The sequence below is a fragment of the Carassius carassius genome, chromosome 40 (genome assembly GCF_963082965.1).
Source record: "Carassius carassius chromosome 40, fCarCar2.1, whole genome shotgun sequence".
NCBI lineage: Eukaryota > Metazoa > Chordata > Actinopteri > Cypriniformes > Cyprinidae > Carassius > Carassius carassius.
The window spans coordinates 16929066-16956276 of record NC_081794.1 but is presented as its reverse complement, the minus strand read 5'-3'; the positions used below and the strand labels follow the sequence as shown (position 1 = coordinate 16956276).

The 27211-nt window shown below is 37.5% G+C and overlaps 1 protein-coding gene across 2 annotated transcripts in view; it reads left to right on the top strand.

Moving 5' to 3' along the window:
- Positions 1-9234, top strand: part of LOC132122231 (forkhead box protein N2-like) — a 28595-nt gene extending 19361 nt beyond the window's left edge. Inside the window, exons 3-6 of one of the 2 annotated variants that reach the window (XM_059532235.1) lie at positions 1100-1224; positions 5048-5103; positions 5448-5516; positions 6950-9234. In XM_059532235.1, coding sequence (XP_059388218.1) covers positions 1100-1224; positions 5048-5103; positions 5448-5516; positions 6950-7314 — 615 coding nt within the window. In that variant the 3' untranslated portion in view covers positions 7315-9234. The remainder of the gene's footprint in view (positions 1-1099; positions 1225-5047; positions 5104-5447; positions 5517-6949) is intronic. The other variant, XM_059532237.1, reaches the window with a different exon arrangement.
- The last annotated feature ends 17977 nt before the right edge of the window (positions 9235-27211 follow it).

The window sequence follows — 27211 nt, the reverse complement described above, 5'->3', positions numbered from 1 at the left end:
CCTTTGCCAGTAGGGTTGATAGGAAGATCGGGTTGTTAACCGTGTCAAAAGCAGCAGACAGATCAAGCAGGATAAATATCGAAGATTTGGATTCCGCTCTTGCCAGTCTTAGGGCTTCAACAACTGAGAACAAGGCAGTCTCAGTTGAATGTCCACTTCTGAAGCCATATTTGTTGCTGTTGAAATAATTTTTATTATGTGTGACTGCATAGTGCTACAAGATACGTGAAACTAGCACAGTGAGAACGGTTGCCAAGGACAACGTTCAAATGCAGTTTAGTTGCCATCGCAGAAAAAAACATTTGACCTCAGAATGCTGCGACTGACCAATCAGAATGAAGTATTCCAGAGAGCCTTGTAATAAATTAGAATAGCATCTTTTTCTGAAGAGCGGTTCACACAGCATCGCTGCGGAGCACTCGCTCAGACGTTTAACTAACTGGGTCAGTGTAGAAAGTAGTGCACGGCTGACTGCAGTGTGCTAACAGGGTTGTCAAGAGGGATATTGGTTTAGGGCGTTTTGAAAACTGCTGTGTTCAAAGCAGGGCACGCAGCCAGTTAAATGAAGCGAGGCAGATGTTTTAATTTCTTCTGCGTGAACCGTAGATGGTGAAATGATTTATGGAATGGTGAGGATGGTATGTTTCATTAACATGTGACATTGCGTGTGAATCTGTGGGTTTCATATGTCTCAGCCTGGTGTCTGTTGCCATGGCAATGTTTCCTCTTTCCTGTTTATGAACACGGCTAGTGAAGTGAGTCAAGGTCATATTCCCCCTGCAGGACCACACCTCAGACAAAGGGTGATGAGTCCTTTTATTCACACACACACACACACACACACGCACACACACACACACACACACACACACACAATAGGAGCCACCTTTCCACTTGGTTCCCATGTGGTCATTATAGTTTCACCATGGCTTAAAATGATTTTACAGATAATGTATGATGTGCTTATGAATGTACAGTGCACCTACAGAGAGACAGATGGTCCTGTTGGCATTTAACCTGAGCTTTCTCCTCACACAAGCATGCTGATATCATGCTTGCTTCTTTCTGTTCTGACTCCGCCCCTCTCTGTTTCTTCTAGACCAATGGGAAAGGCTCTCTGTGGTGTGTTCACCCCGAGTTCCGGCCCATGCTGATGCAAGCCCTGAAGAAACAGCACTTCCCGAATGCACATGCCTTCTGCACTCCACCTGCCTCCCCTCCTAGGTATCAACACTGGCCTGATTATATGACAAATGCATATTTCAGACATTTATCAAGGCTTCAGTCAGTAGAAAGAATGCTTGTGTGCGGCTTACTAGGATTTCAGAGATTTACCTGTCATAGGAAGACACTTCCAGTGCAGACAGCTTTGTTAAATATAGTGGGAGTGATTTAGTTATGTGTCATGATGCTCCACTAATGTCTGGTGCAGGCCATCATGTCTAACGTAGGTTGTTTAGCAAAAATGTTGCAGCTTTGGTGCATTAATATAAAATTTATATTCAGGTGTTGTCACAGGTGTGTGAATGTTGCTTGTTCTAAATGTTTATCTTTTTTGTCTGGTTATATTTATTATTTGGTAGTGTAAATCTTTAAGTTCACAGCAAATAAATTCAGTGCGCTGATTTTGATTTCAAGCTTTTTAATGATTCAGAACAATTTGTTACACAATTTAATTTAATGCATTTAAAATAACACAACTAAAATATGAAAGGCAAATTTAAAAAAAGTTTTTTTTTTTAACTAAAACTGTTAATGTTTTATCTAACAGCCTTTGTTGCTATTAATTTGTTCATATAAAAAATATTTCATATTTATTTATCCACGTTTATTCTTAGTGTGTTACACATTTTTTTTAAATGTTAATTATTCGGCAATACTATAGAAGTGATTCATTCAATCGTCAGTATTTTTTTATTAAATAACACTTATACACCCATTGTAATATTTTACACTTTTGAGTATTGAGCACTTAATAAAATAAAATAAATAAAAAATATATATTTCTGTGGATCATCCGAGAATAGGTATTAGCTCATGGTAACATAAAAATGTGTCGTTCAGAAGTTTGGGATCAGTAATTTTTTCTTCCTTTTTATCTTTTAAGAATTTAAAGAAATGAATACTTTATATAAGGTATAAATACATACATTTATTTATTTATAAGCGGCACAACTGTTTCTAACATGATTAATAAATCAGCATAATGGTAATAAAACAGAATGATTTCTGAAGGATCATATGACACAGAAGACTGCAGCAATGGCTGAAAATGTTGCTTTGCATCACAGTAATAAATTAAGTATAATAAAATAGAAAACTGTTGTTTAAACTTGTTATACTATTTCACAAAATTACAGTTTTTTGTTTTCTATATTTTTTTTATAAAATAAAAATGCAGCCTTTGAGCAAAAGGTACTAAAAACATAAATAAATACATTTTGCTGATCCCAAACTTTTTAATGGTAGTGTGTGTGTGTCTGTGTGCTTGTTTTTGTGACATATCAGGACACAACTCTGTATAATGACATGGGTATGACACAGGTATTACGATGAGAGGGTGACTTATGAGGACATAACCCATGTCCCCATTTTTCAAAACGCTTATAAACAATACAGAAAGAGTTTTTTTGAGAAAGAAAAAATGCAAAGTTTCCTGTGAGGGTTAGTGTTAGGTGTAGGGTTGGTGTAGGGTAAACAGTTTGTAGGGCTGTGCAAAAAATCAGCCAACCAGTGTTGCCAAGTCTGCGGTTGTTTTTCATGTCCGCGGGTTGAAGTGACCCCAATACCTATAACATGATATTTAGCCCCTAAAATGCGAATTTTACCAAGGCAACCCTGCCAAAAAACTTATATTTTAACTAGGGCTGTAGCTACCGAATATTTTAGTAATCGAGTATTCTACCAAAAATTCCATCGATTAATCGAGTAATCGGATAAAATGTGTTTTTGCTTAATTAAAGTGCAATATTAATTATGCAAGAGAAAATAAGACTCCTGGGTCTCTTAAAATGAACAACTAAGTTTCCTTTTTTTAGAAAATGTTTTAAATGCATAGAATGCAATGCATACATCAAAAATAAACATTTAATTATTACCCATTGTTTCTCTCTCTGTACTTGTACTGTGAACAATGACAATAAAGTTGACAGATGAATTAAGTGCATTTAAGTGCCATTCAGTTGGGGTTTTAAATGAAGTATTTTCTGAGATGCACATTAAACCCATAAAACATTAATTTAATTTATCTTTGAATTATTGAAAATTAACTTAACTTTTTGTTAAACAAAGGAGATTTACTATATAAAAAATAAAACATTGTAGAAATGTTGTGTGATTAAACCTTATAAAAAAATGTTTTTTTTTTTTTTTTTAGTAGTAGGCTATGTACATTCTGCTGAACAATAATCTTTAACCGGACTTTTATTTTGACAGGTTGACATACCTTTACAGTTCTGTGTATGTGATGTGACGCTAGTTTTTGTCAAATGCTCATGAAGTGACTGTCAGAGCAGTTCTGGAGATGTTGTTCATGTGTTCACGTCCTTATTTAGTAAGACAGCAGATGCTGAAATCACCGCGAGCGTCACGCGCGCTTCAGTGTGTTTAATGAATGAAGAAGCGCTTCTGCTCCATTCATTAACAGAGACACGCAGAACATGCAGGATTCATATTTAAACAGATTGTTCCGGCTTAATATTTACAGATATTAGTCCATATCGTGATTTGATGTAAGTGCAATGACCTATTTTTGATTAATTCGTTCAAAATTTGGCAAATTCCGTGCCATTCTGCCTTAAACTGTAAATTCCGTTTTTATGACTGGATTCAGCGATTCCCTCCGCGTTTTCTGCATCGCGGAAATCATAGGGCCTAGTTGTGGTATGCCTGCTCTATCTTGCAATGGACACACGCCACGACGATCTCTTTACGTTTGCCTGCGCCCTCAAATCAAAACAGTGTTGCCAGACGTATGATAATTATCGTATTTGTACGATAATTTTTACCTCTGTACGATGTACGATTAATAATGAAAAAAATCCCGTGATGTATGATAATTTCAGAATTTTATGAAAATTGAAATGATGGTAGTTGCAGTCATAGGGCTTCTTTACTCATACACGAAATCGGCTCATTACAGACACTCTAAATGCGTTCGTGTGCACCTGAGGATGTGTTAAGAATGCAGGAGAGTGCCCTGCTTTAAAGCCAACGAGCACTAGTTGCGGTCCATGATAGCAAGAACCCCTTCAACATCTGGCAACACGCAGGATTCCGGTGACAGCGGCTCAGATGTTAACTGCACCACACAGCAACAGCTAAATTTCTTCTTCACTGGACGCGACAAAGCAAGTGTTAAAAATCATTTTAATATGTTTTAATATGCGCCGTGAAGCAGACAGGAACTGAAAATAATGGGATAGTATTTTGTCTCACTGCTTCCGTCCAACAATAGCCTACGCCTTGTTATCTATTGTGGTAATTTGCAGAGGAATTTGCCTCGATCATTTTTTGTAATCGAGTTACTCGAGGAATCGTTTCAGCCCTAATTTTAACCCTGGGAAGCAATTTTTATCGGTGAACCTCCTGGAAACTTGATTGGGAGTAGTTTTGAGAAGCAACTGGGCAGGATTTGTTGTGAAAACCTGGCAACCCTGATCTGAACGCACGTGCTGGAGATATACTTCTAATTACAGGAGCGTTTTTACTGATGAGATGCGCATGAAAATCGCATTCGATTTTTTGCACAGCCCTAAAGTTTGTACAGTATAAAAACCATTACGCCTATGGGATGTCCCCACTTTTCACTAAAACAAACGTGTTTTTGTTTGTGTTTGTGTGTGTGTGTGTGTGTGTGTGTGTGTGTGTTTGTGTGTGTGTGTGTGTGTGCACTGTATAATAGTACTTTAGTCAAAACCCTAGTTGTCTGTCTCGTACAATATGATACAGATTTCACCTGTGGATGCCTCTGAAGTTTGTGATATAACAGATTGTGGTGTAAGACTTCAGTCTAGAAAATATCTAACACTTTCTCTCTGTTCTGTAGTGCCTCGTCTCCTCCTCATCACCTTTTCACATCAGAGCAGTGCTGTGCCCTAAAAGGTTAGTAGAATTCATTAGGTCTCTTCAGAAAATCCATAACTCGTTCATATCTTTTAGACACCATTATCAGATGCATCATCACACATTGAAGCCTATCACTCATCTCAGCTCTTTTTGTTCTACTCACCCTGTACTTGGTGCTTCTACACCATGCACATAGATGCCATCTCTTTCCTGTATTTGGTAACCTTAGCAACCAAGGCACTTGTACTTCGAAATTAGAGAGCGACTGTTTCGCTCTTGGGTGGAAGTGACTCATTCACTTAAACACACACACACACACACACACACAGACATCACATAGTCAATACTTGTGTGCATCAAACATTTCTTTCTCTTCACAGAATGTGATTTTGATGCTGCCACTGCCATGATGCTGTTAAAGTCTGCCTCTGAGCAGAACATTGACTCATGTAAGAAAACACCATCACATACACCAACACCTCATTTTTGCCCTTTTATTTTGATTTTCTTCTTTTATTCATGTTCTACATCAGGTTTATTTTAGTCAAGTCATGCATCCAGGTATTTGTTCACATAATCACAGCAATCATGCGCATGTGTAATTGGCTTAAATCAGGGATCATCCAATCCAAAATGTGTATTAAAACAGTTGTCATAAAATGTTTGTATTTCAAATGAAGGATGTTCTTTCAAAGGATTAGTTCTCCCAAAAATGAAAATTCTGGCGTTAATTACTCACCCTCATGTTGTTCCAAACCCAAAAGACCTTCCTTCATCTTCGGAACATGAATGAAGATATTTTTGATGAATTCCGAGAGCTCTCTGACCCTCCATAGACAGCAACGCAACTGTAATGTTCCCAGGTCCAGAAACGTAGCAAGGACATCTGTAAAACAGCGCATGTGACATCAGTGGTTCAGTCGTACTTTTACGAAGCTACGTGAATACTTTTTGTGTGCATTATTTATTCAACAGTTCTTGTCCCAGAGTTACCATCTTCCGTCCATTTTGGAGAGTACCTCAGAACTTAATCAGTGTTGTTTACATTGGGGATAAAGCGCGTGCATGCTGAACATAACGCTGATTGCGCTGATTACATTCTGGGGTAAGACGGTAACTCAGGGACAAGGTTTCTGGACCTGGGAACACTGCGGTTGCATTGCTGTCTATAGAGGGTCAGAGAGCTTTCAGATTCCATCAAAAATATCTTAAACTCTGTTCCGAAGATGTACAAAGGTCTTCTGGCTTTGAAACGACATGAGGGTGAATAATGAATGACATCATTTTCATTTTTGGGTGAACTATCCCTTTAAGACTTTCTGTTCTACTGTTGTTGTTGTTGTTGTTTTTCGTTTTTTTAGCATTTTTAGTAATAAATCAAATATGTTTAAATTCAAATCTGCGTATTAGAGTTGATTTAATGCAGAAAAAGAGTGGAGTAATGGCAATAGGTAACACCTATTAGTTACTTATTAGCATACATATTACTAGATTATTAGCCATGTATTAGTGCTAATTAAGAACATATTAATGCCTTATTCTACTTGACCTTATTCTACATCCCTAATCTTACCCAATACCTAAACATAACTACTACCTTACTAACTATTAATAAGCAGCAAATTAAGAATTTATTGAGAGAAATGCCGTAGTTAGTAGTTAACAAGTGTTACCTATTCTAAAGTGTTACCAAATCAGCTTTTCCATCACAGGGATAAATTACATTTTAAAATATATTCAAATAGGAAAACAGTCATTTTAAATTGTACAGATATTTCACAATATTCAAATAACTGCAGCCTTGATGAGCATAAGAGACATCGAAAACATTATGTACAATTTTGGTCATACATCAATTATCCATCTGCTTATGATTTCTCAGACCCAGATGATCAAGAAGGACCCATAGATCTCTCCCGAAGGGACTTGGTGGTTGTGAGTCGGGATCCAAAGCAGGATCACAACTACAGCAGCACCCCTGTCCCGCCCTGCCCTCGCCAGATGCCTCCTTCACAGCCGGTCAGCTTCAGTCTGGCTCTACACCACGATCAGGAGAGAGGAGGCGGGGCTCGATGGCCACGCAGCCCGCTACAGGCTCCACTTTTAGGAAAGAGGAGCAGAAGAGATCCTCGTCCAGATGTGGATGAGGAGCTCAAGGAGGCAGCCGGCTCACTCCTACACCTGGCTGGTATTCGCACCAGTTTAGTCGCCTCAAGACGCAAGAGCAGGAAACTCAGTAGGAAATGAACCCAATTCTGTGACTCCATCCTGTGGCCTGCCCAACCTCTCTCTTCTGGTTTGGTGTATCTTCCTTCTTGTTTGTAATTGTTGGGGTGTTTTCTTTCCTTTCGTCTTTTTAACTGGGATGACGTCCCGGTCCACTCATCAAACATGGCAATACAAACACAGGAGAGAAAAGCCATACTGACATATTTTATGTACAGAAAAAGAATCCAATTTGAATGAGCAGCCCACATCATTTGAGTTTAACGGTATGAGAGTTTGAAGATGTTAACTGTAAAACAACAAAAAAAAACTTTAAGATTTGCATGCTTCCACTTCTAAATCAACACAAACTTATTTATACGGAAATGAATGCATGGATTTTACAAGCTCCCAAGATCTCGCACTTCTTAACTATAGAGGGAAAAAGCTTAAAAAAAAAAACAAGAGAGAGAAATCTGAAAGTGCCATTGATTTTGGATCATAATATAAACATTGATACAAAAGAAGAAATGCAATAATTATTTGACCTAAATATCTTAGTTATTTTATTTTTGTACTGCTGGTTTATATCTCTTGTGGTGGTGACGGCATGCCCCTGGGAGCCTTCTGCTGCCGCTGTTATGATGTCAAAACCATGTGAATCCTCCAGTGCATCCTGATTGGATCAGTTTTGCATCCCCATCCTGACCACTATGACTGGAGAACAGCTGGAAGGAAACAGCTTTTTGTTGCATGCACATCAGCCTTCGTGTTTCTCAGATGCTAGTGATCAGGTGTTGTGCTATTCCATATGCACTGACTTGATTAAATCATTGCCCGTGTGCATATTGCTTGCTTTCAGAGTGTACTAAAAAGCAGCCAATCAAAACAAGAACCTCTTTACCTCTACTATATGATTCGAACCCCTCTTTCCCTTTCCTGTTCCTTGACTTTGTTGGCGTGAGTGTCACATTTGTCAGGCCTTTGTCATCTGTTTCTTGGTTTAAACTGTGTGACGAAGCCTCCAGCCGGAGCTCTGTGAAACGCCACTTCTTTCCATTGCTGCTTTTGTGCTGGCGCTGTGCTGCTCCAGACTTCAGAGAGTTCAGAAGAAACCAGAGACAATGTGAACTGCACAATAAATGCGCCTGTGAGCAGAGACAAAGACATTCTCCCATCGCTGCTGCTCACGGACGCTGCTGACCATGGGAGAAAGGATCACAGGAAGTGAAACGGGAGCGTGGACAGTATATTGCTTGACGGTGATGGGAGAGCCAACTGGATGTGAACTGAGAACTTTGCCACTAAAAACTCTCTGGACTCCCGGCCATGTTTAACCCAGGTTTTATTTTTTGTCCCATTTGAGATCGCCAAAGTTGCTGCTCACAAAACTTGCCTGGCTGTGTGTTCCCAATAGTTTGTGTGTTTATGATTGGGTTTTTAAGTGTTTGTTTGAGGCTACATTAGGATTTTATATACCCAAGCATGTGAAATTGTGAACTATAGCTGCCACTTGCCCCTTTACACTGGAGAACCAGAACATTCTGTTTGAGTTGAATACTTTAAAACTGCCTATCCTTGTGAAGCTCTTTCCCTGTCACTTTAAACATGGCTGCCAATTCGTCCCCTTCTAGCTGTACATAATGCTAATACAGAATGCAAGTATTAATGCAGGGAGGGGAGCCAAGCAGTAGTTTTAGAATTTGAGGCCATTTCTGAAAACAGCTGCCTATGAATTATTATATTATTGTTATTATTATTAAGATAAGGTCCACCGACTGAGTTGCCACTTCCCTGTCAGTTTTGTCATGTTCTTCTGCTGTATGTGGCAGCTGAACCTGATTTTTGATTTTGTAAGCTAACCTCTGTTAATAAAAGGTTTATAAAGTTTATTTTTGCCAAAGATATGCAATTGTTGCATTATATATGGTATTAAAGAATAAAAAAAGTTTTTTTTCTTTTACTGATTTAGTGTTTGTTGTTCACTATATCATCCGTCAGATTGTAAAGACACATTTTCAATATCTCTGACACACAAAAGACATAAAAACATTCATTTCCAATGGAGCTATTATTTAAAAATATTTAAATGTCCAAATTTTGTTGAATTTTTTTTTTTTTTTTTTACTATTTAAAAACAAAATGAGAATTTTTATTTTATTTTTTTACACTAAAACATTCTTTAATCGTTGTTTCTGTAAAACGGACGAGTTTCATCCAGTTGTAATCTAAGAAACGAAAACTGTTTTATTTTATTTTTTTGTCCAGTTTGTCAATGTCAACATTTTTTCAAGCAAACAGCGAGTCAACAAAGAGGTGTTAATCACAGCTCTTTCAGGATCATTCCTCACTGTGACAGGAAGGTCATGTCAAGCGCATTGCATTGTGGGACATTCTTCCACAAGCTTTGTTCATCTTGGGTAATCTATGCATACATAATATTTGCATACCGTGCACAGTATAACTACCCTATTCTGTAGCAATAATAAGAGTAAATAACATGCAAGTATGTAATGTTTTTATGACTTGCTTTATGCTTTTGATGGATTATACCGCCATCCAGTGGTCAGTTGCAGCCATAGACTGATGATCACAGAAATACAGAATGCTGCTGAATTAATATAGTCATCTTAGTTCTCACTGTGGGTTTTGGAACTAAAATGAGGTGACCCAGAGACATGGGTTTTTAAAAGTATTGATTATCTCAAAATATAGATTTAAAAAAAAAATGTTGTTAAAGGTCTAATGATTGCAGTAACTACTCTCTTCTTTCTCAGTGTGTGTGGCTTTCTTGCTGTCCACTGTTCCCTTGACTTACGGCATTGAATCCCCAGCCTTGATACATGAGTCATATCTTTGTAACAGAATCATCTTTTTTTTTTTTTTTTTTAGCCCATTTGAGTTTTGCGTTCAGGGTGCTGTATTGCACAGCTGCTGTAACTTCCACACACTCCCATCACTCCACTCCAGCACTGAGGCAAACATTGCTGCCAAAAGAACAACAATATCAAACTAATAAAGTAGCAGAACAACAGCTCTCTGTATCAGAGCTTAAACATTATTGCAGGTGCAAAGATAAGAACAGAGCCAAGACTTGGGAAAGAATGAAACTCACTCCTAACTTGGGCTTTAAACTGTGCCTCAGTTCATGTAAAGCAGAAGCAGAGTCTGCTGTGTGAATGTCCAGTAAAGGATTCATTTGTACCATAAATCCATTCAACTTAAAATTCTCATACTCTCGCAGACATCCTCTCTCATACTGCAGTTGGTCTGCGAGGTTAAAGTGACCTTGAACAAATTCCAGTGCTAAAGGACTGAAATATTTGTGATAAGAGTGGGAGATGGCAAGGGCTATAAATATCTTTTCAGTTTCAGCAGCACGCATGAGAACTAAAATAATACAGAAAACCAAACCATCTGAATGGAACCGGAGGTTTTTATATAGTGTCATTATTTTTAACTTATATTATTATTTTTGGTTATATAAAATAATCAAGTATCCAAAACACACTCTTAATGGTTCACAATTTCTTTATTATTATTTCTTTAGTTTTTTGCATCAGCTAGCCTTGAAGGGCCTTAAAGTATCCTCTTTTCTGCACAAGTTTTACGAAACAGAATTCTGGAAATTTTGGATGCATAATTTGAAGCTTTTCACTTCAGAAGTATTAACTAATTTGACAATATGTAATGCTGCATGCTTGTTGAAAGATGTAGAGATCTACATTATTCATGCTAAAGATATCTTCTAATCTCATTTTTTCTGCACTCATCCATGCAGTATTTGTCAAAAGGTAAATCAAGCAGCATCTTGTGAATGGAGTATCTACTTCTTAATTACTTCTAATGATTAGATCTGAATCATTTGACCCGAGAGGTCAAGCACTGCAAGTACACAAAATCAATATCAGATGCCTAAACCCTATTTCATGCCATAGAAATCTTTCAGAATTTAATATCCTGATTCCACTTTCCGTTTTTCAGCTTTATTGGTGCTCTTGGGCAACGTGTACCAAGGAATACAGGGTTCCAGCACTAGTCTTTGACGTAGGCACCATGGCTCTGTTTTACCCTGAAGAGAGTGTGGTAAATGTGTGCACACAATTTAAAACAGCCCAATCGGCTTGAAGTTTTGGGTGAAGAAGGTGTAGAGAAACGGGTTTGAGCAGGATTTTATGGGGTAAAAAAGCACCAGCAAGATTTTGGCATGAGAGACTGATTAGCGGTAGATTTAAGGATGCAGAGATGGTGGAAAAACGAGATGGGAGCCATGCACAGGAAGTCAGTGAGGATAATCACAGCCATGTTCATTGCTATACGCATGTATGCATTGGCAGGAACAACGGTGGAATTGTGTATGGTCAAGTAGATGCTCATATAATAGACACATAAGAAAAGCAGCTACATTGAGTAGGAGCAACAGCATCAAGTAACCTTGTGAAATCGCCATTTCTGAATCCATTGGAAGGCAGATGCTGGTTTACTGTAGCTGCTCACTCCAAAAATGGGCATCAGAGCAGTCAGCAGGGCAAAAAGCCACCCAGTCGCCATTATTGTGCAGGCATGGCGCAGGCACAGCTGCGTAAGTGATGGTGTGCCAGCATTCCAGTGCAATGGCAGTCAGAGCGTAAACAGACAGCTCACTGGAGAAAACTGTGAAGAGGTCTGCCGCATGGCACCCAGCTCCCATCTGCCAGTCTATGCCATAGTTGTTGTAGGAGGACTGTGTCTGAATGTCCTTGGTAGCGATGATCAACAGGTAAATGCCCATCTAAAAGTCAGCAAAAGCCAGGTGGCACATAAGAAACCTGGGAACAGTTTGTTCAGTTTGTAGTGGCTAGTTAGGAGCACCAGGAGGACAGCACAGTTGCCCATGCTGGCCAATATGCTGATGAACCAGATCAGAACACACAGGAATGTAAAACCCATAATGTCCTCACAGGGGTTGAATCCATCTGGTCTGGGGTAGCAGGTCACTTCTATTTCATCCTTAAAGCGGTCTTCAAAAACGTATGGTTCCAAGAAGTGGGCACCAAAGTCGTTACAAATTTGATTCTTCACAGACCCGTGTGAGCAGCTACCGTTGAGCTTTCAGTATAAAAAAAATTACATCATTTACTTATCCTCATGTTGTTTCAAACATCTATGTCTTTTTTTTATAAGGAACTGAAAAGGACACGTTTAGCGAAATGTTCCCGCTGCCCTTTTCTAGACAATGAAAGTGAATGGTGACCAGCTTTTAAAATGACAATAAAAAGCATCATAAAAGTAGTTGATATGACTCATGCGTGATATTCCAAGTCTTCTGAAGCTATATGACAGCTTTGTTTGTATGAGTTTGTTCATGTAATTCTAGTGTTTGATGTAGTCCTTAAGGAACACATACAGACAAGATTTATCAATGGAATATATGTCAGAGATACATTTGTATTTTGTCTTTGTATCTACAGCCTTTGTTTCCTGTGAGAAACATTTTGATATGGATATTGATACCCTGTTTAGGTCATTCTGCTTCTACTGAACTCTTTCAGGACTTTTAATATAACTCAATGAAAGACTGAAAATCTTGTGGGAATATACTCCCTTTAAATTGCAGAACCACAGCATGAGACCAAAATGATTCAGATTTTACTATAATGATTAGAACTCACAGATAGCATGTAGCTTTGGAAGTCTCCAGAATACATATTTTTGGATCACAAGAATTTATAATAGTACTGTCAGATAGATGGATAGGTAGAAAAAAAAATTGTTATCACAACTAAAATTTGTGATTCAGATTTTAACTTACAATTTTTAATAGCTACAATTATGTTTTGACAAGAATGTAATTGGATGTAATTTCCACATTTTAGTGCAGCATACATTTCCTTTAGCTCTGTCTGGTTGTAGAAGGCGTAGTCTTCAGTTTATTCAAGAGTATCATTCTCAGACACTGCTCTGAGGAGGAGAATAGTTATATGAATGTCTAAAGCTTTTAAAACTGATTGCAATACATCATAATGATTACAAAATCTTAATTACTATGATGCACAATGAGCACTATTTGTTTTATGATTTCTCCCAAAGAATAACTCAAACCCAAACATGAAAATTTGATGAAAATGTAATTACCTTCAAGGCCATCCAAGATTTAGATCAGTTAGATACTTCAATGGAACAGATTTTGGAAAAAAAAATAGCAAAATATCACTGGCTGACCAATGCAGTTCACCCTGCAGTGAATGGGTGCCGTCAGAATGAGAGTTCAAACAGCTGATGAAAACTGCACAGTAATCCACAAGTAATACACATGATTACAGTCCATCAATTAATGGACTGATGGACGAAGCAGAAAGCTGTGTTAAAAAAAATCCATCATTAAGGTGTTTAGAACTTGAAATCATCACTTCTGGCTAAAATATCTATTCATATCATCCACTGTCCATAAAATAGCTTTCTCCAGTTAAAAAGTTGTCTCATCTGAATCAGGTGAGAAACATGCACAGATCAAGCACCATTTACATCCAAAAACAGTTCTAAACAAATGTTTATATATATATATATATATATATATATATATATATATATATATATATTAGTGGTGGGCATAGATACATTTTTTTAATCTAGATTAATCTCACTGTGATCTTGAAATTAATCTAGATTAATCTAGATTAAAATGGCTCATTCGAATTCTGCCGAAGGCATTCAGAATATGTATGTTACTCAAATAAAATTGACAAACAGTAAGTCTTTGAGAAGGGGTTTATCAAGCTAGGTGGTGCATTAGACCAGGGTCTCATCTCCTGTTTCCAAAATGCATCACAAAGTGCTTGAAAAAGCTGTAAACTAATTCCACATTGCACAAGGTGCAAACAACCTTACGCCTGTTTCACACATACTCCGTCTGCAGTGCGTATGCGTTGCATATTTTTTTACGCACCCATGTTAATGGATTCCAGTTGCGTTCCAGGAGCGTTGCGTCTGCAGCAGTGCAGCGATCGTTTACATACCGAGTAGCGAACTGCAAACGCGTCCTGTGTGAAAGCACATCGAGTCCATGCTGCACCACATACGTAACGCACACGGACTGCATACGCACTGCAGACGGAGTATGTGTGAAACAGGCGTGAACAGGGCCATAGCTGGGGTCAGCCGGACCCGGTGAAGGTTGTACCAGTGGGCCCTGTTTGAAATTGTTTAATTTGTATGTTCGTTTATTTTTATTTATTTGTGCTATTTACACAATGTTTAAGTTTTTTTCAAGTTTGTAGGTGTCAAGGTACAGAAACCAAATAATTAAATGTAAAATAGCACTGGATGGTCTTCAATTTAAAAATGAAATATACAATCAAACCTACAGTTTTGCTATATATATCAAAAATATATCTGGTGTCTGAATAATTTTTGGTTTGACTGTTAAAACTACAAAGTAATTCAGTCAAGAGCAGTGAATAATTTTCTTTGTTTCATTTTCTTGGATTAACATTACAGCAGCCAGTAGCTAAATAAGGCGCGGTCACTTTAAGAGACGATGAACGCATCCAATATCATACACATCCAATTTTTTTCCTCGACTGTTTACTTTCACTTAAGAAATAACTGACAGTTTTTTCGAGCATAATTTCCAAGGTGGATATTTTGACATATTTTGTATGTATTTGTCGGCACAAGAGCAAAAATAAGCAAATTCGGTGTTCAAGCGTTTTGAGACGCCTTTCTCTGCGGGAGCCCTTAACACCAGAACACCGCGAGTGCTGAATTGGGCTCTTTCACATCTTTTTGTTTTTTCAAACTGCGATTTGTATTTCGTTCAGCTGCAGGAGGGACTTCGAGGAGAACTTCGCAGAAGACGGCTCGGTTCAGTGTCGCTGTCTGTGATACGCGGCTCTCGATCTCTCTCGTGCGCACCGAACACAGCGCGCGAGTAACCAGCTACAGCGTCTTGTGTTTGGATGCTTTAATGTTTAAATTGACAAGTGGTAAGGCTTAAAAATACGTGAAAAAGATAAGCTTTCGTGACGATGCGCAGCAGTGGCCCGTCAACTGTCCGGAGCATCGTTTTAGGGTGGCCTCAGCCAGTCGGTTATTTAAAATATCAAGGTGAAAGTCATCATATTTTGCTTAGTATAGACCCAGCTCCCATCCCAACTTTGAGAATAGATTAACGGCGATATTTTTTTTTTTATCGCCCGATAAGAGTCTCCCATTAACGCAGCACGTTAACCCTCTCAGGCTCAAATTAAGTTTTAGTAACAGGAAAAATCTGATATTTGGTGAAAATTATCATATGGGGTAGTACAATAGAATCCTGACTTTTTTTTCAGAGACCTTCACATGCAAGGCGTTCTGTGATGTTGCAGATTTGCAACATTGGCCCAGTGTGGTAATTAGACACTGACGACTGAATATGATATAAACAATAACTTTTTATATACAACTTTTCAAACAATGTAACAAAGTGCTTTTCAGTGGCAGAACAACAACAAAAACAATATGGGATCCAAATCCAATATCTCAAATCCTCATTGAGTAGGGCATGTTTCCAAGTCACTTTGTCATGTGGTACTCCAAGAAACAGTTTTTGTCTTTTGTAAAGCACAGAAGTACTTTGCACTTCAGGCAGGCCATTTGCGTGTAGCCCTTCTTGCCATTCTTGTAGTCTGCATCGTCCACGTTTCTCAGCATGGATGGGGAAATGATCCCATCGGTCTAATCTGACATCCACTGATGGTGCAGAGATCCTCTGAAGTGGAGGTGGAGGTGGGGCAGCTTGATGGGACGTTGGATCATCTTCCAATGACGGTCGTCCTCTTTTCCTACTGTTCAAGTCAGCCTGTTTGCCAACCTTGATGAGGGCATCTGCAACTTGAACACTGAAGTCAAGAAGTGGCATATACTTCTTCTCCTGCTTCTGGGTGAGATGACGGCAATAGAGGAGCCAACCATTGACCAGTGATAGGTCAATCAAGTAGTACAAGATGCGCAGATACCAACGACGTGGGCAGATGTCAATGCGATAGAGAGCTGCAAACATGTCTGCTAAGTCTACTCCTCCCATGTTGTGGTTGTACACATTGACAATGTGGGGTCTGTCCACTTCCACATATTCCTTCTTCTCTTTCGACCACCTTCTGCATCTCTCAACAGGTTCAGGGCCAATGAAGGATGATGCCAGCAACACTGCCTTGTTATCATACCACTTCACGATGGACATCCCACTTGTCTTTTCGTATTTCACTTCATACGCAACACGCTCTGCCTTTGAGAGTTCCTTGTCACTCTTGAGGGTACATCCACGGAGACGGTTACGATTGATGGTAGCAACTGTTAGAATTCCCATTTTCTTCAGTTTCACAATGAGTTCAGGGGAAGTGAACCAGTTGTTGAAGAAGCACTTGTAGTTTAATCCTTTTGGAACTTCTGATACGAGACGAAGCACAACTTCACCGGCAACACCAAGTCAACGCTCATTGGTCACGGTCCCTTTTCCAGTGTATACTTCAAAGTCATAGACTAGTCCAGTGACACCTGCACGAGTAAAGACCTTGATTCCCCATTTATGCGGCTTGTTCTTGATATACTGTTTCATTCCAATCTTTCCTTTGAAGGGGATCATCTGCTCATCAATGGAGTGGTTTTCTTCTGGTTCAACCTTCAAACAGTTGGCACGGACTTTCTCAAGAACTGGACGCACCTTGAATAATGGATCGTATCCAGGCTCACCCTTTTGCTTCACATTGGTATTGTCGTTCATGTGGATGTATGTACACAGATTATCAAATCGCTTACGTCCCATGACTGTCGCAATTGGGTCGTAGTGGGTTGCCGTCTGCTAGTACATGCGGTACGATGGTATACGTACTATGGTCATCAAGATGTGTTAACCAATGAATTGCTCTATTTCAGAAGGGGTTGTTTTCAGTTCTGGGTCATTCTTCATAACTGCATACAAGTTAGATTGGTTAGAAATATGTTCAAACACAGAATTGTCCATGAACTGATCAAATTACCACTTTGGACTTGGTATTTCTTCTGGGGGAGGTGAGAATGCAGGTCCTCGGAATGAAGAGTCTATGTCAGCTGCTGGCGGTTTCCTCTGCCTCCAAGAAAACTCTTTGTTGACTGGAGCTGGGCCTGGCTGAGGTTCATTGTCATCTGGGACCTCAGTGTCACTGTCTGCATGTATGTTATGAATTTCAACATCAAGGTGGTTGAGATTAGCTTTTGGTATTGCTGCCAGTGGCTTATCATCATCAAAGCTGGAGTCAGACTCGTATCAGGAGATTCCTCAAAAACACCTCAAAGTAATACCTAAACACTGGTGATAGGAAAATAACCCTAGTATAAACTGTTGCTCAAAATATAGGCAAACTAGTAGATAAAGCATGTGGTATCCAGTGGTACCTATCTGGACACACGTTGCAAATCTGCTACGTTGAAATAGAGCTGCACCAGGGGAAAAATCCAGAAGAGATAAAATCTACTAATTGGCATTTACTGTGTCTATATACACTTATGATTCTTCTTATGCAGTTTTAGTTTCAAATTAATGGAGGTTGATAGTGATACTTACACGAAATTGATGCCAAGAAAATCAGTTTCAGGGAACCCATGGAAACAGACATGTTGGAAGTGAGACTACACTGCCATCTGGTGAGCAAGTGGGAAACTGTTTGTTGCTAATGGACAACCAAGTCCTGCAGTGGTACTTCTGAGTAAAAAAAATAAAATAAAATAAATAAATTTTATATATATGACAACAGGGATTGGACTTTTTCACAGGAGGAAACATTACTAGGAACATTATTAGAGATTCATATTCTGGCGAGAAGCAACAGTTTAAAATTAAACACCATAATTATGGATTTGATTCTTACAAACATGCAGCTTCTCAGATCAAGATATTAATTGATAGACTGGTGTCGTGTAGATTACTTATGTATTATTGTGATGTTTTTATCAGCTGTTTGGACTGTTTGTATGACGGCACCCATTCAGTGTAAAAGGTTAATTGGTGAGCAAGTTACGTAATGCAAAATTTCTCCAAATCTGTTTCAATGAAGAAACAGACTAATCTATATAATGGTTGGCCTGAGAGTGAGTATTTATTATTTTTAAGTGAATTATTCCTTAAGGGCACTAGAAGAAATCAAACCACCATACAAATACTAAATAAATAAAACAAAATAGTTCTGAGGTTAATAATAATTATAAAATAATAATAATAAAAGAGATTAATAATAATAATAATATTTTAATAATAATAATAAAAACAAAACACTTGTCAATTATTCTGTCCTAGGTTTTGCAGTATTTTAATACTGTGATACATATCACTAATGTTTGGGTCACTGTTCCATATGAAAGTCTAAACATATTATATCAAGCCAAAACTAAGGTAAAAGCTAAGAAGAGATGTGAGCATTCAGTAGCAATTTCTCTGGGTCTCAAATGTTTGATTGAATGCTTTGGATTCTTGCTGAATGTACACTTCCAGGTTTTAATAGTAAACAGCTCGGTGTCCTTCACTCTTTGCATTCACATCCTCTTCAGCTCATGTAGTTCAGACAGGGCTGCTCGGCGAAGCACGCTGATCTGAGTCGGTTTTTATCTCGCTGCGCAAAATTAGACAGAAGAGATGTGATTCACCATCCATCAATGTGTTACAGTTATAAATAGCACAGTCTACTCAGGTGACTAAATAAAGGTGAGTAAATAAATATTTTATTTTGGATGTGATTAATTGCGATTAATCATTTGACAGGACTAATTTGTATCGATTTTAATAAGATCGTAGACTCTGCAAACCTTTCAGTTTTTTTCTATGGGAACACAAGCATTCTTTACTTAAGTATGCTACACATTCATAAACCTGATTATAATTTTGACACCAAGCAGAAACAGATTTACTGAAATCAAAACAAAATCACATTTTATCTGTTGGCTAATTGGAATGAATTCAGATTTTTTTTTTCCTAAAAATAAAATGTTTCCATACAAATCACATTGCACAGATTCATACAAATTAGTTCTCGTAAGCATACAAGCTTCATTTTCTCATGAGATCAGACTGGTTTAAATTTAAACTATCTCTGAGTGTGAGTGTGAGTGTGTGTGTCTAAAAACCCTTTCCAAGTATATTTGTGAACTTACACCAATCTCCCACTTCAGGAATCTAATAGGTTCTCATGAAAGTTAGTATGAGCAGAATGAGTCATAGCAGAAAGTAGGTCATTCAAGATGCGAAATGTTATGAGAAACGGAAACACAATTACCAGTAGCCTACTTACAGACTGCAAATAATCTATTTACTGTCAAGATTTTTTGTGTAATTCTTATCCCACGTTGTCATTAGTGTCTGTGTGTTCTCCCTGTGGACATTCATTCCATGTGCAGACAGCACAATTACACAAAGCGCTCCGGACAAGAATCCTTGTAAAGCATGCAGGAAAGTAAATCTGGTACAAGACATGCAGATATTAAAAATTAGAAAAATCACTATATCTTTGTTAAATCATAGTTTGACTGTTTTGAAACTGACTTATTTGTCCCTGATTGAGTTTGGGTTGTGGTTTTCTAAATGGCTGATGGAAGAAGTGTTTGAAAGCAAGCAATGTTTTTATTTTTGTGATTCCGGTTGGTATAAAGAGAAAAAACATGTGCAGCATGAACAATTCCTATCAAGGACTGTTTGTTCTTGCAGGGCAGAGTAGAAAGTCTGACAAGCTGAGACACACAAACTGAAAAGCTCTTGATGCTTTTTCCAAAATGGAAAAGTAAAGAAGTCTGATGTAAAGAAAACAAAGCATAGACAGTCAGAGTGAGGCTCAGAGCACAAAAAGGCCCTGTAAGGTTGAATTGTGTGATCCAGCTGGGCATCTTCAGATAGACTGAGTTGGACAACCTTATCTAAACTGACTGGGAGTTGGTTCAAAACAGAAATAGAATCCACGATTAACCTGCTTGAGGAGTCAATGATGGTTTTATTTCGTCTCCACCTTTACCTCTCTATTATTTATTTATTTATCTATTGGCTGGTTGAAATAACAAAATAAATAAATAAATAAAAAACACACTCCCACATGACAGACTTGAGAATTTGTATGAGGGACAATAGCCTTGAGATTACAAAAATATTCTGGGTCACACAAGAGAAGCATGGATTCTTTGTCAATCACATTCTCTCCAAACCACGATAACCATATCACTGAGAATCTCAGGTTTTTAATTAGACTGTCAAGTTGTCAGTGTTTATTACTTTCGTTATTATACAATTTTCATTAGAATTCTTATTTATTGAATCGTTTTGTTTTATTTAAAATAAATGTAAGAAAAGTAGTGCACAGATCTCTAATCATGATTAAAGAATACAACATAGTTTGTTTTGAATTAAAAAAAAAGCTAAATAAAATAATTGTAAGCAATAAATGAAAATAGTTCATATTTTGTAGTGACATTTCATAGTAATTTTGAATAATAATCTTTTTTAGGAAGTATTCATTATACTGATTTATGCACCTACATTACATTGGTATTATTTATATATATTATTATACTATTTATTCATATGTTGAACTAGCTGGTCATTTTAGATTTTCAGTTTTATATTATTTTATATTTGCTTTTGTCATTTTCCTCTTTCTGTGTTTTTTTTGTTTTGATTTTAGAACACTTTTTGTTCAGCTAGCTGTTTATTTACTGATTTACTTTATTTATAACATAATAATAAAGGAATTATATATTTATAACATGAACCTAATATCTAACATTTATTTCATTTGATTTCAACTCTATTTCAAGGAATGAAAACACATTTTTAAATAGTTTTAGTTAACAACACATACTGGAACTTCAACATCCAAAACAACTAGGCAGCATCAAGATATTTGAAGTGAGGATTATAATTGGAATTCATAACTATGTATTTTATTGTGAATTTATGTGTGTGTGTGGGTGTGTGTGTGTTTATACTCATTTTTCAGTATATATCTTGGATTCTCATGGACCTTGTTGCCGAAGAAATAGCTAGTTGAAGCATTGAATAAGCAGAAATGAGATCCAGCAAACATGCCTTCCGTATGTGGCTCAATGGTAGAGCATTGCATTTGTAGCACAAAAGGTTGTGGGTTCGATTCCCACATGTTAGGTAAAAAAAAAAAAACAATGTTAGCCTGGATGCACTGTAAGTCCCTTTGGATAAAAGTGTCAAAATGCATGAAGCAGCTGACACTAAAGTACAGCATCATCAGCAACACCATCATCTTCTCTTTCAGTTGGAAAGGTTTTGAATTGAGGCCTTTAGTGCAGCTCAAGAGCTCCACTGATGTCCAGGTGAGTTCAGGGTTGAACCGCTCAGGCTGGTCTTCATTAGGAGCCTGTTTGTAGTGGGGTTTGGTTCTAGTGAAGCCGTAGGGAGGTTGATCTCTTTTAAAGAGGCGTTCTGGTCAGAAGCTCTACAGAGAGACCTTGGGAGAGCTCTCTTCCTCTCATTCTTTTCTTCTAAAAAATCTATACTGAGCTCTGAAAAGCTATATACAAAACAGTTTTCATTTTGTAGTTACCAATGTAATTTTTTTAGAATGTGTTTTTTCCACACCTTGGCTGCCTTAAAGTTCTATTGGAAAATAATACAATAATCAATTTAGAGTATTAATTGCTGTGCACTGCTGCTGTGTGTACTTGAGTTAAAAGTGTTGTGAGAGCTGTGATTGGAATACAGCCATGGCAGAGAGCCGTTCATCTGTGGGCTTTATAAAACAGTCTGAATCAATGGATAACCTTGAGGAGCAGTTAGTAGGGAAAGGGTGTTTTTATTTCTATTATTACTAAATTCTGTTTCTTTGACCTGAATGTAGAATTCAACTATAGTGGCTTCAAGAAAACTTTTTTATTTTTATTATATGGTTCCCTTTGAGCACCAGTTTAATTATGACTATGAAATTTCAGTTTAAGATGTAATTCCCACAATACAACTGAAGCTTTAGATCCTTTTGAACGCATAGAGTTTTGTAATGTTGCAATAATTAGAAACGATAGTGAAGCAAAGTGAATATTTAGGTCAATTCCTGTTTCATTACTACAGAGTCCCAAAAGCGAGAGTGAGGGAACGGGGGAAATGAGACTGGTGTCGCTGCATCTGTTTGAATTACAGCAACATTCTTATTTTACCTTGATGATAAGGACATGAAGGTGCTAAAAATAGCTGGCTGGGTTAGGCAATCAGAGGACTGTTCCTGTCTTATCAAGCCCAGGTGAATACACGAGTGCGCAGGAAACAACAGAGCTTCTGTAATAAACAAAATGAAGAAGAGCAGAAAATGAATGTGAATGAAAGTGACACATTATTGCACCTATGCACACAGTGCAATGATATTAATAATAAGAATAATAATAAGAAGAATGAATATTATTACATTAATAATAATAATAATAACAACATTATTTATATACTATTGTTTTTTTATTCATATTTAAAATTTTTGACATTTTAATATGTACTTTTGCTTTTTTAACATTACTATTTTATTTTATTTATACAATAATATTAACATTAAATTATTTTAATGTTCCAGCTTTAAACTAAATGAGAAATTACAAAGGTTGCAACTAACTGAAATAAGTTTAGATTTATGGTAATATTTATTGGATTTCAGATTTATTTCAATTAACAAAAGTTTTAGTTTTGGTTCTAATTTTAGTCAACTTCAATAACCCTGTAAACTACTTGATATTATTTTCCAACATTGAAAAATTCCTGATAAATACGTAATAATAAATAACGCTTACACTGAGAAAAACTAAATAAATAAAACTCTTACAAATGGATCTTAGAAAAAAGAGAATTTGAAAACTAGAAATACAAATAAAGTTTATGTATAAAATGAGAAAATACATATTTGTGGGGTGAAAAATTGGGTTGTATTATTGTACAAACTTTACTTCTCAAGAAAACAGGACAAAACGACAAATAATTTAATAATAAAAAATGATTGATTTGCATCTCATCAGCACTGCAATACATCGTATTGTCATAACACACAAGACGTCAGCAGGGGGCAGAAGAGAACCATGAAGGAGAACAGCAACCCTTCTATGTAGTAGCTCTTGGCGATGCTGTTGTAACCTATTCATGTCAACCTACATTTGTGCAACTGTTCATGTTTGCTTACACCCCAAACCCTGTGTAATATGTTTTGTTAAGCGGAGTAAGATTTCATGTTGATAATTTCGCAATGTTTATGCAAAGATATGTTGTACAGTATATATATGTATTGTTGGGGAAATGAACCCTAAAGCATATGCATATTTAAATTGAAACAACCTTTCAGCATTTGGCCTCACAGACAGTCACCTCTGGATGTTGTATTTAGCTTTGAGCCAGCTGCAAGCTGTGATCTGGATGTTCATAGCCTGATGTCTATCTGCCTGGAGCCTTGTGCTATCTGCCTACACACAGCGTAGGCTACGACATTCTGCATTCCTAGTGATGAGCTCCCTTGCTGATGAGATCTTCAATTTTGTTCTCGCTTCCGTGGATACAGTAGCCCCCAAAGATGTAGCATCTGATAATGGGGTTGAAAAAAGAGCATATTTCTGCACAAAAAGGCATCTGCTCAGAGCAACGGTGTAAAGGATAAATGTAAATGAGTATGTATTACAACAAAACAAGAGTAATTTAATTGACGAGCACACGTGTACATCCTCTGAACATGTCCGGACTGTTTTGTGGTTTAAGGACGAAAAACCTCACAGATCTCATTCCGTTTTCAAGACCATCAGCAGAGACATATTGTGTCTTTCTGTGGAGACATGATAAGATACGCTCTGACAGCTACCTGATTCTCTTCACACTCTTTCATTGGCAGGAGCAAAAAAGCGCCCAGGGCTCAGGTGTACGGGGGCTTTGGGATAATGAAGGATTTTATAACTTTTTCCCCCTCAAGCATGTCTGAACATAGTGGATCTTGTCCAAAAAGCAGCATGCTAATGTATCGCTGTATCTGTTGGTTTTTTTCAATTTTGAGGAGGTGTCTGTTAGTAACAAATATGGCAGTATTCTGTATTTTTAATTTAAGGAATACTTCACCTAAAAATGAAAATTGCTGAACATTATGAGTTTGTTTCTTCATCGGGACAGATTTCTCACCAATTGATTCACTTCAGTGAATGGGTGCCATCAGAATGAGTGTTCAAACAGATGAAGAAAACACTACAGTAATCAACTGGTTATCCACATGACTCCAGTCCATCAATTAATGCATTTTCGATTCTAAAACTCCATGTTTGTAAATAACGAAGCCATCATTAAGGTTTTTTTTATTTTATTTTTTACTTCAAACCATTGCCTCCACATAAAATATAAAATCCTCTATCTATAATATAGACAATATCTTGTCTGAATCAGGAGAGAACTATGCACACCAAAACAGTTCTAAACAAATATGTTGATGGATTTTGATGTGAGAAGACAACAGGGCATTGATGGATTTTCGTCACTGGATGATGCATTATTATGGATTAAGTTAAGTTAAAATGTTAAAGCCATGATGGATTTTTTTTCTTACAAATATGCAGCTTCTCACTTCACACAATGTTATTTGATGGACTGGAGTCATATGGATTTCTTGTGGATTGTGATACTCAGCTGTTTGATCTCTCATTCTGACGGCACCCATTCACTGCAGAGGATCCATTGGTTAGCAAGTTAAATTTCTTCTAAACATCCGTTTGGATGAATAAATAAATAAATAAACTCCTTTGCACACTGGATGGCCTGAGGGAGTAAATGAAATTTTCAGCAAATTGTCATATTTGGATGAACTGTTCCTTTAATTTAATGTTACTTGACATTGCAAATATGGGAAATTAGCTCAGTGAAAAAAATGAAAATAGGGACAAGGATGTCATGCAGGCTGTGACTTACTGAAAACACAGGGTTGCTTTTTCCTTGTCGTATTATAACAGGTAGGGAGGGATGCTGTTGTGTGTATTGGCATGCGCTGGTAGTGAAGAAGCAGAAGAATATTGGATATGTGGAATAAAACTTTCTAACAATGGTTGTTTCGGCAGTTGTTGACATCAGCAGATGACATGCAGCAAAACATGTTATGTCTTGGACTGGTGAAGTCAAACAAAGCCAGTTCGTTTTTCCCCCAGTCTATTATTGTATTATGAAAGGAGGGAGCGGTAAATTCTTATGAGCGACATACTCCTTCACGCTCTGGCAGTCTTCTCTTTCTCTTTCCCTCTTTTCTCTCTCTCTCTCTCCCACCCAACCTCAATCAAACCCATCAACCTCATTAACATTCCACATCCAGGAGCAAACCAAGCGTTCAGCTTTGAGAAGAGAGGACAAAGTAGCATGCTCTCCTGAGGAAAACACATTGACATTTTGTCAAGTCAGAGTGTTGGTGAGGCTTTCTTCCGTGGAACTGGGTTCGTTGTAAAATGATGCCGTAAGGAAGATTTTCTCCTGTTGTACATCCACTATTTCTTGAAATTTTCTTGAATACTTTTTTAAGATTCCTCAAAATCTCTGTTATTGTAAGATATAGCATAAGCAGGGCACTGTAGGCCATTTTATTCTACATGTTAGATTGCTCTTTGCTTACTCTCACTGTATATGACAGTATATTGATAATATTCACAATAAAGTTAATTTAAATAAAGTCCATACAGAGGATAAGCAGTATGGCAAATACATAAATGAATAGATAGTCCATATATACTCTCTCTCTCTCTCTCTCTCTGTGTGTGTGTGTGTTTGTGCTCTTGTTTTTGTGACATATCAGGACACAACTCTGTATAATAACATCGGTATGACACAGGTATGTAGCAGAAATGACTCGAACCAGACAAATTAAAGAGTCGATCAGGGCTGTGGTTGAAACACGAGCCGAATTCCTCAGTAAGGCAACAGGAAGTCATAAAACATTCTGTGCCACAAGTCCCAAGCAAGATAACCAACCAACCAAAGCTTTCACAGAACAGCTTTCAACATTAACACCACTAGAACAATTATTGACAATTTCAATTCGGAGAAGAGATTTGTCAAATTTGTTGTTCGTAATTGATAGGCAACGCCGGACATCACGTGTAAACCCATGAGAGTACTACACAAGATCTTTTGACTTCCCCCACCTAGCAGAACCAGACTGAAATTCCTAAGGGGGCGGGGCCTTTGAACCTCTGGTCTCCACAGAAATCTTTGTCAAGAGAATGGCAAAGAAACTGTCTTTTCTACATATATATGGACCAAAATGAACTCAAAAAGACTTATAAATGAATATCAGTCCATTGCTTCACTCCATATTCATTTATATGTAACCCACACATTTGACTATCATGTTATAATCACTTATTGTGTATGTCTTTTAATAACTATGGGATAGCTTAAGGATACATATTCATGTCTAGTATCTATGTAATCGAATCTGCTTGCTTGAAACAGTTCTGACCATCAGTTATTTGTCAAATGTATCATATTCTTGTTATAGGAATCATGTCCAAAATTAGACCCTGCAAGAGCGGGAAAATTCGGACCACATGCTTGGTAAGATAACATATGATTTATGATACGCCCGAGCCAAGACAATATCTGATTGGTCAAGACAACATTTGAGGTGTGGCCAACAGGCCAGTTTAAATACTCAGGAGACCATAAAATCATGCTTTTAGTTGTTAGCTTTGCTTCTGCTACTAGTCATGCCTGCTTTTAGTTTTTAGCTAAGCTTATGCTATTAGTCATGTCTGCTCTTAGTCTTTAGCTATGCTTTTGCTATCAGTCATGCCAGCTTTTAGCTTTGCTTCTTAGCTTTAGCTTTTAGCCATGCTGTTTGTCATCACTGTTCTTTGAGAACGGTTCCAGCTTGCTTCGGCCTGCACGCCTGCTGCTACTTAGCCACGATGAGAAGAAACACCACCTAGTCTCGGCAAACTTTACTTCTTTTCTTTT